The sequence below is a fragment of the Sebastes fasciatus genome, chromosome 7 (assembly GCF_043250625.1).
Source record: "Sebastes fasciatus isolate fSebFas1 chromosome 7, fSebFas1.pri, whole genome shotgun sequence".
Classification (NCBI taxonomy): Eukaryota; Metazoa; Chordata; class Actinopteri; order Perciformes; family Sebastidae; genus Sebastes; species Sebastes fasciatus.
Window position 1 is genome coordinate 2,575,010 of NC_133801.1, and position 15,049 is coordinate 2,590,058.

At 41.5% G+C, this 15,049-nt stretch overlaps 2 protein-coding genes and 1 long non-coding RNA gene across 5 annotated transcripts; 2 read left to right on the plus strand and 1 right to left on the minus strand.

The window, feature by feature from the left end:
• Positions 1-1,354: 1,354 nt before the first annotated feature.
• LOC141771092 (coatomer subunit alpha-like) lies at positions 1,355-13,479 on the minus strand. 3 transcript variants are annotated; one of them, XM_074641021.1, is made up of 5 exons: positions 13,354-13,479; positions 6,953-7,012; positions 4,643-4,741; positions 1,606-1,780; positions 1,355-1,486 (listed from the first exon to the last, which is right to left on the minus strand). In XM_074641021.1, the coding sequence occupies exons 3-5, from the start codon at positions 4,697-4,699 to the stop codon at positions 1,434-1,436; spliced, it is 285 nt and encodes a 94-aa protein (XP_074497122.1). In that variant the 5' UTR covers positions 4,700-4,741; positions 6,953-7,012; positions 13,354-13,479; the 3' UTR covers positions 1,355-1,433. The 3 variants fall into 3 exon arrangements, 2 of the variants coding, with proteins under 2 accessions (XP_074497122.1, XP_074497121.1); XM_074641020.1 differs by having other exon boundaries at positions 1,356-1,486; positions 6,953-7,066; XR_012594661.1 differs by lacking the exons at positions 1,355-1,486; positions 1,606-1,780 and adding an exon at positions 3,934-4,396 and having other exon boundaries at positions 6,953-7,066; positions 13,354-13,477.
• Positions 4,428-7,373, plus strand: LOC141771099 (uncharacterized). The gene is made up of 3 exons (XR_012594669.1): positions 4,428-4,496; positions 6,841-6,885; positions 6,963-7,373. It is a non-coding gene; the product is annotated as an uncharacterized LOC141771099 (long non-coding RNA).
• LOC141771084 (scavenger receptor cysteine-rich type 1 protein M130-like) lies at positions 8,726-14,840 on the plus strand. Its single transcript, XM_074641005.1, has 9 exons — positions 8,726-9,246; positions 9,345-9,647; positions 10,074-10,388; positions 10,456-10,758; positions 11,505-11,819; positions 11,902-12,207; positions 12,417-12,746; positions 13,772-13,866; positions 14,057-14,840. The coding sequence occupies exons 1-9, from the start codon at positions 8,907-8,909 to the stop codon at positions 14,162-14,164; spliced, it is 2,415 nt and encodes an 804-aa protein (XP_074497106.1). The 5' UTR covers positions 8,726-8,906; the 3' UTR covers positions 14,165-14,840.
• The last annotated feature ends 209 nt before the right edge of the window (positions 14,841-15,049 follow it).

Consider the following 15,049-nt stretch of genomic DNA (forward strand, 5'->3'; position numbering starts at 1 on the left):
TATAGTATGTTGAAAAAAGTCATGAAAAAAGTCATAGTATAGCATGTCGAAAAAAGTAATTAGATAGTATGTCGAAAAAAGTCATAAAAAAAAGTCATAGTATAGTATGTCGGACAAGTCATAAAAAAGTCATTATAGTATGTTGAAAAAAGTCATGAAAAAAGTCATAGTATAGCATGTCGTAAAAAGTCATCAGAAAAAGTCATAGTATAGCATGTCGTAAAAAGTCATCAGAAAAAGTCATAGTATAGCATGTCGTAAAAAGTCATAAAAAAAAGTCATAGTATAGTATGTCGGACAAGTCATAAAAAAGTCATTATAGTATGTTGAAAAAAGTCATGAAAAAAGTCATAGTATAGCATGTCGAAAAAAGTCATAGTATAGTGTGTCGAAAAAAGTTATGAAAAAAAGTCATAGTATAGCGTGTCGAAAAAAGTCATAGTATAGTGTGTCGAAAAAAGTCATCAGAAAAAGTCATAGTATAGCGTGTCGAAAAAAGTCATGAAAAAAGTCATAGTATAGCATGTCGTAAAAAGTCATCAGAAAAAGTCATAGTATAGCGTGTCGAAAAAAGTCATGAAAAAAGTCATAGTATAGCATGTCGTAAAAAGTCATCAGAAAAAGTCATAGTATAGCATGTCGTAAAAAGTCATCAGAAAAAGTCATAGTATAGCATGTCGTAAAAAGTCATAAAAAAAAGTCATAGTATAGTATGTCGGACAAGTCATAAAAAAGTCATTATAGTATGTTGAAAAAAGTCATGAAAAAAGTCATAGTATAGCATGTCGAAAAAAGTTATGAAAAAAAGTCATAGTATAGCGTGTCGAAAAAAGTCATAGTATAGTGTGTCGAAAAAAGTCATCAGAAAAAGTCATAGTATAGCGTGTCGAAAAAAGTCATGAAAAAAGTCATAGTATAGCATGTCGTAAAAAGTCATCAGAAAAAGTCATAGTATAGCATGTCGTAAAAAGTCATCAGAAAAAGTCATAGTATAGCATGTCGTAAAAAGTCATCAGAAAAAGTCATAGTATAGCATGTCGAAAAAAGTTATAAAAAAGTAATATTATAGTATGTCGAAAAAAGTCCCGAAAAAAGTCATAGTATAGTATGGAGTAAAAGTCATAAAAAAAATTCATAGTATAGTGTGTCATTAAAACATAAAATTTTTCCGGCGCGGAGACGTGAAGTAAAGTACGTGATTTCAGTTGGTTCATTACAGCGCCGCATCCTACATGCAGGGCAGTAGTTGCTAAAGAATGAGGTGGACACAAGGGCTGATGTTCGTAGCTAACAGGTTGATTAAGCTTCAGTTTCAACTACAAAAGAACAGTGGAAAGAGCAAAACAGAAAATAGGAGTCATTATGTGATGAAGGTGACACTTGAACTCACTCTGTCCACAGTTGTTCAGGATGCCGACCCTCTCACTGACATATCACAGGTAGAGAGCTGCCTGGTAGTGATCTCTCATGTACTTCCTGATGTCAGCTACAAACAAAAAGTATTAGATATAAGTTCACTGACATATGAGACACACAAACCTCCAACCAAATTACCACATCTTTAGCACATTCCTTCAATAAACAGTGTGAGTTTCCATCTCTCACCGATCATCATCTTGTGCAGCTTGGCCAGGTTAACAGTGATGAGGTAGAGGAAGGTGAGCTTGTCAAAGTTCTTGGTCCTCTGGTAGCACACTTCAACATCCTGCAGCAGCGCTGCACCACCCAGACGCTCCCAGCAGCTGCGCTCATGCAGGGCCTTGGCTGCCTCCAGAGCCACCTGGAAGTATGGACAAAGAGACATGTTTTAAAGAAAGTGTACTTGAACCTGCATCTCGTGCATAAACGAACCAGACAGCAGAGGGAGGATCCAAACTAGAGCATGACGAGCTGCAACTGCTATAAAGCAACTTTTGGCTTATCAGAAAATATAGCAGCCAGCTTTTTCCGAAGGAGGCTAAATAACACTCCAAACGGTATAGTATAAATTAAAAGTATAGTATAAATGATACTATGGGAAATGAATGCGTATAATGAGTTATAAAACAGCAGCTTTATGTTTGTACATCCAGCAGGAAACAGCAGGACTGATGATGATCAAAACCACAGAAAACTGATGAGATGATAAAAGGATGAACAGGAAGCAGCACATGTGAGCTGATATGTCGTAACTGAAGTCTTCACTTTGAGCACCTCAAACTCAGGGTGGTTTACTCTACTACTAATAAAATATGGTACTTCAATTATATAAGAAGCTGCAAAGCACAAACTGGCAAGAAGTATTTCATATCATCACATGTTATGGCCTCAGTTTAGACAGTTGTGAGCAGGTGAACTAAAGAATCCCTTTCCTTGCAGAGCTGGTTCATATGAAGGATTTTTAGAGGGGATTATTCAGTACTTCCCACAAGCAAGGCAAAAGTGAGCCTGGCTCACAAACCCCCGCTCACTGCTTGACCTCTACTAAACTAGGGCCAAAGGTTTTGCCCTTTTGGAACTAATGGAATTAGTCTATTGAGCACAATGTAGCTTGTTATTAGCTCTCCTTCCTCAAGTCCAGGGTGCCTAAAATCTTTGAAATGTTGGGCACCCTGGACTTCTAAACCCCCAAAAGGCCCAACTAGACCACACTGTCAACCATCATTACAAATTTGAGGTTCCTAAGTTAAATCGTTTCCGAGTTTTGCTCCAGAAACGAAAGTGTGACATGCGAACGGACGGACGGACGTAAAGACGGACAGAAGGACGGACGGACAGAAGGACGAACGTAAGGACGATCGTAAGGAGGGACGTAAGGACGAACGTAAGAAGGGACGTAAGGACGGATGTGAGGACGGACGTGAGGACGGACGTAAGACTTATGTAAGGACGGACGTAAGGACTTCTATAAGGAAGGACATGAGGACGGATGGAAGGACGGACGGAGGGATGTAAAGATGGATGGAAGGACGGATGGAAGGACGGACGGAAGGACTTATGTAAGGACGGACGTAAGGACTTATATAAGGAAGGACAGGAGGACGGATGTAAGGACGGACGGAAGGACGTAAAGACAAATGTAAGGACGGACGGAAGGACGGACGGAAGGACGGACGGAAGGACGGACGGAAGGACGGACGGAAGAACGGACGGAAGGACGGACGGAAGGACGGACGGAAGGACGGACGAAAGGACGTTAAGACGGATGGAAGGACGGACGTAAGGACAGACGTAAAGACGGACAGAAGGACGTGAAGACGGATGTAAGGACAGACGTAATGACGGATGTTAGGACGGACGTAAGGACGGACGTAAGGACGGACGTAAGGACGGACGTAAGGACGGATACAAGGACGGACGACAGACTTATGTAAGGAAGGACGGACGGAAGGACGTTAAGACGGATGGAAGGACGGACGTAAGGACAGACGTAAAGACGGACAGAAGGACGTGAAGACGGATGGAAGGACAGACGTAATGACGGATGTTAGGACGGACGTAAGGACGGACGTAAGGACGTAAGGACGGATACAAGGACGGACGACAGACTTATGTAAGGAAGGACGGACGGAAGGACGTTAAGACGGATGGAAGGACGGACGTAAGGACAGACGTAAAGACGGACAGAAGGACGTGAAGACGGATGGAAGGACAGACGTAATGACGGATGTTAGGACGGACGTAAGGACGGACGTAAGGACGTAAGGACGGATACAAGGACGGACGACAGACTTATGTAAGGACGGACGTAAGGACGGACATAAAGACTGACGGAAGGACGGACGGAAAGAAGGACACGTGGGGGTATAAAAAGGCTAAAAACAAAGGTTAAAAATGTTCATAATTTTGTGTAACAGACTCTTTCTCTCTCATTCACTCTAAACATCTTCAGGAAAACTAACAATCTACATATTGTTGACAACCTATACGCCTCATGCTAATTAAGGTTTTCTCAGGGTGCTGTCACATCCGGGACCCGGGCCCGGATCCGAGTACACCTGACCCCCAAGTCCAGTTAGTCTGATTAGTGCGAGCGCTCCGTACCGTACTCGTGCACGGTTCGTCGATCCGTACTCGAGTCCACTTGAAAAGGTGGTCTGGAGTACGGTTCATACGTACTCGGGTACGGTTCACATCAGGTGTGAAACAATGTACAGTCATATTTCAGACTTGAAGCAAGATTAAACCTTTTTTATTGCCTTTGTTTCAGGAAACTTTCTGCCAAATGCCATGTGTCTTCTTGAGTATTAATATTAAGTTTTAATTGAATTTATATATTTCACCAAATAGATCTATAGCCTCAAAATAAGGTACTGCAGGCCGTGAGAGGCAACAGCCTAAACTACAGCGTTGTGATGACCTGATAGAGGTGAACAGGAAATATGTATCTCTCAGGGGGCTGGGCCTGACTCTTGGTCTGATAAAGAGACAGAGACAGCAGATGAAGAAGACACAGTGACAGGCACATTGAGTGGACATGGATCACAGAGTGCTGATTGTGCTGCTCTGGACCTCAGGTAGGACTCTGATTTCATGATGGACGTTTGAAACTCTTAATAAGTGAGGCAGAGAGCTGAGAGAAGCTGTGTGCTTTCAGGATGTTTCTATACTTGGTTAGAGGCAGAGACCAAATAGCATGTGTTCACTCAGGTCTGAAACTCACGTTGTCTCTGATCCAGCGTGCTGGGTGTGGTGGTACTGATGTCTCTGAGTGGGTCATATTCTGAAGAACCTCTGGACAGGATGCACAGACCGACGGTCCCTATAATATTAATAATACAGGAGAAACATACTGTATTATAATCAGATCTAGAATCAGAACACAATGTGCGTTACTATATGATATGATCAATTAAACAATTTATTGAATCATAAGGTATAAATACAATACAGATGAAAGAAACATCAACTAATTAAATTAATATTTAAAAATTATTTTTGTTCTTCTTATTATATCATATTACATGTAAATGTAAACATGTGTAAAGTAGCTGTTAAATTGACTATAAAATCAATAACCTCTACTATTTATATTCTCAGTCCCTGTATGGATATTATTTGATATTATAGGAATATTGGGGCTTGAAATGATAAATCAGGATGAGCCAACACACGGCACGGCGTTGGGGAGGAGGGTGAGAACGAGGGTGCTGTAATTTATCAATACAATGTTCACCTACTTTTTGTAAAATAATCAGTGAACCGTTCGTTTTTTTTTTTTATTTGTGAACAAATATAATTAATCAAACATTATTTAAAAGTTTTCTGAATCTGCTCTTTTGATTTACAGAATATGATTTTACAGGGCAAATATTTCCAGAAGAATTAAATGTTCAGATGAAGGCTGTGAAATGTGTAAATAATAAAATAATAAAATAACTAGAACAAGTTTTCTCTTTAAGCTTTTTGGGCGTTATCATGATGGTCAAACATTATGTTAAATTACATAGTTTTAGATCAAAAACCTTTATTGTTTTCTTAATTCTTAATCTCCATTAACAGAAAACATTGTGGACTTCACTAATGTCTAAACCATGGCTACGTCCCTGTATGGAATAGTTATGGCTCGGTTACACATTGTTTTCACTAACTTTCAGCTTACTATGACCTTAATCAGAACTGAATGCCAATCACAATGTCACTGTGCTGTGTGGACATATTTATGTACCCAGAACTTTGGTATAAACACAGACACACACAAACAATAGTCTGGTATCACCCTCTGGTGGCTACAGCTAGAAATACAAGGAGGCCAAGATGTCTGGTTACTTGCTGTTAACAAAGTAAAAGCCCAAAACAATTACACAGTAATTCATTATTGTTGTTAACAACAACATATTTCACTATTTGTTACAGTATTAGTACTATTTTACTTTAAAATTCAATAAACAAATTAAACTGTAAAGCATTTATTTTCTTTTGACCCTGTTAAGATCTTCTGAAATATTTGAGAATCTGAAATCAAATAAAATATATTTCCAAATATTTCAAAATAAAATAAATTTGATAACAATTATATGAGAATATATCTATTAATAAACAGTTGTTTAGGGGAATAAAGGTGGAACTCTTATTTAATTTAACTATATTATTAGTTATAGTTGATTTACAGAATAGCTGGCTGAACAACTGTTGTGTTTGATTTAAGTCTATACACTATGTGTATGTATACATACACATATATATATATGTGTATGTATACATACACATATATATATATGTGTATGTATACATACGTAAATATATACACACACACATATGTATTACTTAATTAACCAGACGTTTATTAATTAATTAATTAGTCTAATTAATTAATTAATTAATAAGCCATCTAAATAGGTGGATAAGTATAAATATTAAAGTAATTCAGGTAAATACATAGTGTACACACAAACACACACACTAGTCTAATTAATTAATTAATTGATATATATACACAAACACACATATTAATTAATTAATTTATTAATTAATTATTTTGTTTCACAGATTATCTGTCTCTCTACTGTCAGGATATAGGCAGGGTTAGGGTCAGGCAGAGGAACTGTCAGGATATAGAGACAAGTTTTTTTATCATATTTACTCAAAGTTCCTGACTGCAGCTTTTCAGGAGTAACATTAAGAAGTAATCCACTCTAAATGATTCTCCAATTGAAGAGATTGGGGACAAAATCCACAGAGCTCCAATGCAACCTGACCTGATCCTGATAGGACCCTGCAGGGAAGACCAACAAAACTACATTTGGCAAATCTGTGACAAATATTTAGAAATGTGTGACGGGATGCTTCTACTGCAACCTTTCTGCCTGACCTGTCCAGAGCAGGACAACTCATTATCACCCTTTGCATTATCTCTTTTAGGATTCTCCCCAGGTCTCCAGACAGAAGAACATGATGCTTTCAAAGGTAAACAGAATACAAATATATAAAAGAAGAATTACACAAGAGATTATTTTACTAATTACTCTCTTACCTGTGTTCAGTGATTGATGCTATCCGGTTGGTGAGAGGATCCAGCCGCTGTTCTGGTGATCTAGAGGTGAAGCTCCAGGGAGTTTGGACAGGAGTGAGTGGCCCTGACTGGGACCTGAAGTCAGCAGACGGAGTTTGTAGACTTCTGGACTGTGGTTCTGTGGTTCAGACTTCCTCAACACGTCGATCTCAACCTTCATGGTTGACCCCACCTCCCTGTCTTAAGTCTGAATCTAGTCTGAAGAAATGTTTAGCAAAAGGGTCCTTTACTTCTTCATTTAGTACTACCATTTTGAAGATCACCTGCTCAGGCAACAACATCAGTATCCACAACACAAAAACACAAATGCAAAGAAAGCTCATCAGTGGGCTTGTTGCTGGAGGCTCATGGCTTCAAACCTTCCATACTGATATTCCTCTTACAGCAGCCACCAGTAGGGGACTGTCACTGAACTGACCTTCTTCCACTAGTGGAGCTGGGTGGGACACCATGACTCTTACAGATGGTGCACACTTTTGGACAGTCTCTCGGTCCTCCAAGGCATTCTGCATTTATTAGAAAGAGTTTTCTTTGATGATCTGTTATTTCCTCCGTTAACTTTTATTAAGGATCCAGTTAAAGTCAGAGAGAGAAGGAGGGTCTGTCTTTTACACCTTTTACATCATTTATCCTCATTTCCATTCAGTCACATGAGGATGATAATTCCTGAATGTGGGTTTGATATGAGTTACATCATTTACATTTTCCCTGAAACATTCAGCCTGATACATAACTTCTGGTCAGAATATCAATAACTACAGACGCTAATAATGAATAAATAATATAAAGGTGTTGTGCCAGTAGAGATGGTTCCTGGTCCTCTAAGCAGGACTCAGTCCACAGTAGAGATGGTTCCTGGTCCTCTAAGCAGGACTCAGTCCACAGTAGAGATGGTTCCTGGTCCTCTAAGCAGGACTCAGTCCACAGTAGAAATACAGACTGCAGCTGTTATTCATGTGCAGGTGTTTGTTAAACAGGTAACAGGCTACAGAGAGAAACACTGCTGCTCTGCCACTGAGAATAACTGAGTGTCTTTATTAGTATTAGATCAGTTCAGACATCAACAGCTGTTAAAGCCCACTGACAGCTGATCCAGATGTGATCAGCTGCTGCTGTCATCAGAAACGGACGTCGCTTCACGTGACGCTTCAGAGGAAACAACGTCTCATGTCTCTAAAAACATATTTCCTCGTTTCCTCTCTCCTAGTGTCTTTTCCTCGCCTCCTCAAGGAGAGGAACCGAGCCGTATAAAATCGGAAATGGGAAAGGCCCATAGTCTCAAAAACATGGAAAGGAAATGTCAAATGCAGGAAAAGGAACAGTGCTCAGAAACATGTACTGACAAACAAGGACTGAATGATCCTTAATGAACCAACAGCTCTCATAATCTCAACAAAAACTATCCTCACCAAATGGGCACACACAGTAGGACTACTGCATTGATTGTAATGTGTCAGTGTATTCTTTGCTATGCCCTCTCTAACTATGAAGCAAGGACTCTCTGTCTGTCTGTGTTATTTGTATATCTTGAGAACAACTAATTTGATCTACTTCATATTTGGTGTAATTTGACAGAAGACACATTCAATATTAACAAACTTTGAATAAACAAACACACAGGCTTCAGGGCTCTGCAGATTGAGACGAGCATGCAGCTGAATCTGCAACGCAGCCAGTAACAATTCTCTGTCAGGTAAATGCAGTACAACAATGTTTTCCTCTTGGGTGTGTAACGCAACTATGTGATGGCAGGTGTTTTACTCAGGACCCAAAGAAGCTCAGAGTCGAGTGTGAAGTTTGGATGAGCGGTTCTCGAGAAAGCTGCAAGCAGCAACACCACAGACCAAACATTCAGCCCGTTCTAAAGGACATGTTTTGAACGGGCGCTGCACTAGTACTTCATCTCTCTGTCTGCATGGTTTTCTCTCTCTCTCTCTCTTCTTCTCCAGACTCTGTCAGGCTGGTGAATGGGAAGAGTCTGTGTTCAGGCAGACTGGAGGTGAAGTCCAACCAGTCGTGGTCCTCAGTGTGTGAAGATGACTTTGACCTGCAGGATGCTGAGGTGGTCTGTAGGGAGCTTGGCTGTGGGGCTCCTTCAGTCCTCCAGGGGGCGCTCTATGGAGACGTGGACGCTCAAGTGTGGACCAAAGAGTTCCAGTGTGGAGGCCATGAGTCTGCTCTCCTGGACTGTGACAGCTCAGATTCAGATAGAAACACCTGCTCACCTGGCAAAGCTGTTGGACTCACCTGCTCAGGTAGAAGAGGAGCTGTAGCTTTGATTTGATTTGATTTGAGTTTCTCTTTTAATAAATGTGACTTCATCTGTTTTCACCAATTACTTCTGTCTGCTCAGAGCTCCATATTGTCCGGCTGGTGGGAGGATCCAGTCGCTGTGCTGGTGAACTGGAGATGAAACAACAGGGATACTGGAGACCAGTGGTTGACCTAATGTCTGGCTGGAATATAAAGACAGCAGATGAAGTGTGTAGAAAACTGGACTGTGGCTCTGCTGTTTCAACAGCAGAGAGAGAGAGTTACATTAACAAACGTGTATGGCGGATCAGACCAACTTGTCTTCAGTCCAAGTCTGCAGTTAGGGAGTGTATATACACAAAGTCTTCCACTTCCTCTTCCAACCTGGAGATCAACTGTTCAGGTAACAGCAGCAAATCCATCATCTATAACTGTAATCTCTACAGTCTTTTCACTTACATTTATATTTCACTGATGTTTTTGTCCAAAGCAACGTACAAACAAGGTATCATCCAAGCCACAGTAGATCAAGGAGAAGTCATCAAGAAGAAGTGCTCAGTTTGACTTTCCACCTGACACAAGTGTCACGTTGTTGTAGGAGCATGCAGCAAGGCAGAAGTGCATAAGAAATGAAAAGGCAGCATTGAGTTAGAGATCTTATTCAGCCACCAAGGGAGAACACAGCAGAACAGTCTGGATTGAGGTTGTCTGCCTTGCAGTGCCGGTGGGACTAGTTGTTGTTCACTGGCTGATTGTAGAGAATGAGAAGGTCAAAAACCTGAATAAGAGAGTTCAACTTGTAATTATCTCTGTCGCTGTCTTTCTTCAGAATCCGTCAGGCTGGTGAATGGGAAGAGTCTGTGTTCAGGCAGACTGGAGGTGAAGTCCAACCAGTCCAACCAGTCGTGGTCCTCAGTGTGTGAAGATGACTTTGACCTGCAGGATGCTGAGGTGGTCTGTAGGGAGCTTGGCTGTGGGGCTCCTTCAGTCCTCCAGGGGGCGCTCTATGGAGACGTGGAGGCTCCAGTGTGGACCAAAGAGTTCCAGTGTGGAGGCCATGAGTCTGCTCTCCTGGACTGTGACAGCTCAGACTCAGATAGAAACACCTGCTCACCTGGCAAAGCTGCTGGACTCACCTGCTCAGGTAGAATCTCTATTCTAATGCAAGTTACTTTACTTCTTTTACTAATTACTCTCTTGTCTCTGTTCAGAGCCTGATGACGTCCGGTTGGTTGGAGGAGCCAGTCGCTGTGTCGGTAGACTTGAGATGAAACACAAGGGAGAATGGAGACCAGTGGTTGACGACGACTCTCTGTGGGACCTGATGTCTGCAGCTGTTGTGTGCAAACAGCTGGACTGTGGTTCTGTTCTTTCAACAGGAAGAAGAAATGATTCGTACCAACGACATGCATGGATGATCAGATCTTCCTGTGGTCAGTCTGAGTCTTCAATCAGGGAATGTGTATCAATACGGCCTGGTATGGCCAGTGAGAGTCTGGAGGTCACCTGCTCAGGTAACACTATAAATGGCAGTAACTTTAACAGGAATCCTTATAATCTCTTTCCTGTCTGTTCATTGGACTAGTAAAGAAATAGCTGTCATTTTGAGGAAAGAGAAAATTAGGTAATCTATTATTTCCAAGCATATGTTGTCACGGCAGTACTGGTGAAAGGATTTGTTGTCGTGAGTTGAGGCCTGAACCAACACGGAAACAGTCCTGTTTTAAACAATGCAGGGAGCTGGGTTGGTGAGGTGTGTAGCTTCAGGCACTGATGAGACATGAAATACAATCTAAGAAGTCCCATTTTGTTGTGATGATCACAGGGAACACAGTAGACATGTGGTGTTGATGTTACGGGGTAATCCAACGGGAATGAACTCTTGTACATATCTGATTGGCTCCTGCAGTGTTTTGCCGGCAAAGATCGAGTCAGGTTCTACTTTTTTGCCGGATGACCCTGCAGTTTTTTAGGTGAAGTCCTCTGTGTTGGCACCCTGGCTGCACCACCAGACTGGCCTCATTCTAATGAATGAGGAAGCTGTGTTTTGTTCAGGCAGAGATAAAACTAAATAACTTAATAAAATAACATGACGCTGTGGGTTGGTTTTCCTCCCCAATGTTTTGAGTCACCAGCCGCCACTGGTTGGCACTTATTATTTTATACATTGATTTAAAACTTTACTGATGTACTCCAGTGATTTAGTGCTGTTGAGAGCCTGGTTAGAGGTTTCTCTGATGTGTTATTTCTCTCTCTCCAGACTCTGTCAGGCTGGTGAATGGGAAGAGTCTGTGTTCAGGCAGACTGGAGGTGAAGTCCAACCAGTCCAACCAGTCGTGGTCCTCAGTGTGTGAAGATGACTTTGACCTGCAGGATGCTGAGGTGGTCTGTAGGGAGCTTGGCTGTGGGGCTCCTTCAGTCCTCCAGGGGGCGCTCTATGGAGACGTGGAGGCTCCAGTGTGGACCAAAGAGTTCCAGTGTGGAGGCCATGAGTCTGCTCTCCTGGACTGTGACAGCTCAGACTCAGATAGAAACACCTGCTCACCTGGCAAAGCTGTTGGACTCACCTGCTCAGGTAGAAGAGGAGCTGCAGCTTTGATTTTATTAATGTAAATTACTTTATTTATTTTATTAATTATTCTCCTGTCTCTGTTCAGAGCCTGATGATATCAGGTTGTTAGGAGGATCCAGTCGCTGTGATGGTACGCTACAGATGAAACAACATGGAGAGTGGAGACCAGTGACTGATGAAGTCTTTGAATGGGACCAGAAGGGAGCAGCTGCAGTGTGTAATCGACTGGACTGTGGTTCTGCTGTTTCAACAAACATAAGCACCAGTTCTTCATGGACGGATCTGTGGGGGATCCGGCCTTCTTGTGTTGAGTCTCATTTGATGCTACGGGAGTGTTTAAGGCTAAATCGTAACTTTGGAAGTCCCTACATCCTGGAGGTGATCTGCTCAGGTAACCCTAAACAGTGACAGTCACATCCTTAACTTTTTCAATGAGCAGTTGCTCACTAAGTCCTCCATATTAAATATGAATCCAAGAGTCCTCCATTTCCCATGGCTCCTGCTAATGAACAAATCCTGTCATCTTACTGGGCTCAGTTTTCATCACTTTGACAAAACAAATAAAGATGATTCATGTTTCATCTTCCACTGTTTTAACAGATTTTCTGACTCAGCCAAACATCTCCTTCGCTACCTTCATTGACGGGGTTTCTGAGGCCAATCAGCAGGGGATTCAGGTGCTCATGGGCTCCAGCTTCACCATCAGCTGCTCCATCCTGCCACAGTACCCAGGAGGCTCCTTCCAGCTTATTCTGACCACCTCAGCTACATCACAGAACCACACCCTGCCAGCTGTCAATCACTATGCCCACTTCCTGTTCTCTGCTGCAGAGCCCGCCCACCGAGGGGAGTACCGCTGTGTTTATCACCTCTATGTTTTCTCCTATAACTTCTCATCTGAGAGCCAGCCGCTCCATCTCACTGTCTCAGGTAACTTCATAGACAATCTGAGTCAAACAGGGAAATGTGACACTGACAACGCACGCAGGCTTTAAAGTGTTATTCATCTGAATCAGATAAAACGTCATGAGGTGCCAACTGTTTACATGCATGAGACAGCAATGTCTTCATGTTTATTGCTGCTGTTCAGAATAATTAATGTAGTTCATTACATTTTATTATGTGTTTATTTGATCACCTGACAATCTGAATCAGCCAGTTGATACAATTATTTGACTGCATGAAAACACATTTAGTGTTAATGAGATAAAGAAAAGTCACTTCCATCCAGAAAAGCTGCAGTCTACAGATTTGTGATTTTTGTTCATGACTATAGAGTGGATCAGTTTACCCAGGACTCTTTAAATACCATGCACACAGTAGAAGACAGAGGATAAGAAGTGCAGCTTTGTGAGGAATTCAACCACTAAAAGTCAGAAAAAACAAGTTTAATAGCATTAAAGCTTTATTATTAGCTTGTTGAACGAGCCACCAAACAAACATCCACGGGGGGAAAGTGCTCTGCTAACTCCAGTTTGCAGGCTAGATGACTAATCAGCTGCTCAGCTGCAGCACATTAAACAGCATGTTAACATACCTGCAGATATCTCTTTGCTCACTTTAGATGCTGGTGTGCTCCTTTACTCTTACTGGCTTGTGAGCTACAGCACAAGTTGATGTTTGTCTCTGGTTCTCCTGCTGGAGCTCAGCCTGCCAGCTGCTGCCAATCAAACACTGACACGCCCCTCCAGGTGCTGAGAGGAAGTATGCACAGGGTGTGATCCACACACTGCAAACACTGCAGCAATAAGTCAGAATACAACCACAAAGACAATGAGGACTTGTGATTTGTGGACATGTGTCCTCTCAGCTGAAAGGAACAATCACACATTAAAAAAAATACAAGATGTAAAAGCTGAAAATAGTTTGAATGAAGCAACTTTAGCTTCAGAGGAAAGTGCTGCACACATGTTCCTGTATGAACTGATGTAATCATGATTGTGAATCTGTTCCAGCCTCTGTAACAGATCTGATCATCAGACTGGTTGTCCTCCTGGTGCTGATGGTGCTGATGGTGGGGTCCAATGCTGCCGTGTATTGCTACTGCAAGGTACTTTACACATCAATGTTAGGACTGTAGGGATGTAATATCCAACATTCAGTGTTTGGTGTACTTTGGGATCACAGCTTGGTATGTGTTTGGTACTGAGGGGAAAACAAAAGCTACATGCTACGTATCAAACTCAACACTTCCTACACTATTCTGTGACTTGAAGACATTTTCTGTCATGTCTCTCTAGGCCCCCAGAGGACAGAAACCAAGACGAGAGGACAACATGGAGCTGGATCACCTCGGTGGTGCTGGTGACTTGCTGGGTGAAGAGGCAGGAGCCCAGGGGACAGAGTAGGATCATCCAGATGGACGGCTCAGCTCTCACACAACAGTCACATCAGAGCAGCGTTCTGTAATTGATTCTAAACATGATGCAGTGAGGACAATGGGACATTTTGTTGTATTCTATATAATCTGCTGAGTGAACTGTTGCAGCATCATATAATCTGCAGAGCCAGGCAAAGAAAAACTGTGTTCCTCATCCTCTATAAGAGTGATGAATACAACAGTTAAGAGACGAGGGCTAGGGTAAAGTGTTAGCATGCCTTATTCATGATTAACAAGTACTGTCACAGTACATAAAGGGATGTTTTTCATTATTATATTCTTTGCATGATGAAAACAAGATGACGTTCTATCAGTTAAGAAAGCTAATGATAAGTATATTGTTGTTAATGTTTTGAAGGAAGCTCATTACATTAACCATGAGGAATACTTTGATGCTTCTGTCTGTGGTTTCTGTCTTTTGCTTAAAATAACTGTCAGATATCATTTTAATACTACTGAGTTTTCAGAGAAATCTATGAAGAATTTAAGAGCTAAAATAATCAACTTAATGTGTAAATAGTTAGGAGTCGATGGCTTTGAAGCCACTAAAACCAAATTACAAACATAATGTGTTGTTAATGTTTCTGAACTGTTAAATAATGAGCTTTTTAAAATGCATCACAATAAATGAAGCTTGCATCGACTGAGTGGAACTAGATTGATTCTTTTCTCTTCGGCCACCTCTTGGTTACTGAAACCAGTGAAAAGAAACTAAATCACACTTTTAAATGGGGTGAAGTTATTATTTGAATATTTTCCCCTTCAGGCTTCCTAAATGGTAGAAACACGTCACACTTTTGCTGGAACACAGTCCAGTTCCAGTTAGTAAATGTTACTGCGGTACCTGACATTT

What these genes read in the sequence shown, in the direction of transcription:
- LOC141771084 (XM_074641005.1), top strand. Translation starts at nt 8,907, where the DNA reads ATGGTTTTCTCTCTCTCTCTCTCTTCTTCTCCAGACTCTGTCAGGCTG. An exon ending in GCTCCATCTCACTGTCTCAG is followed by an intron (nt 12,747 to 13,771) that starts GTAACTTCATAG and finishes AATCTGTTCCAG; the next exon opens with CCTCTGTAACAGATCTGATC. An exon ending in CCGTGTATTGCTACTGCAAG is followed by an intron (nt 13,867 to 14,056) that starts GTACTTTACACA and finishes ATGTCTCTCTAG; the next exon opens with GCCCCCAGAGGACAGAAACC.
- LOC141771092 (XM_074641021.1), bottom strand. Translation starts at nt 4,699, where the DNA reads ATGACCCACTCAGAGACATCAGTACCACCACACCCAGCACGCTGGATC. An exon ending in CACGCTGGATCAGAGACAAC is followed by an intron (nt 1,781 to 4,642) that starts GTGAGTTTCAGA and finishes CCATACTTCCAG; the next exon opens with GTGGCTCTGGAGGCAGCCAA. An exon ending in GCTGCACAAGATGATGATCG is followed by an intron (nt 1,487 to 1,605) that starts GTGAGAGATGGA and finishes TTTTGTTTGTAG; the next exon opens with CTGACATCAGGAAGTACATG.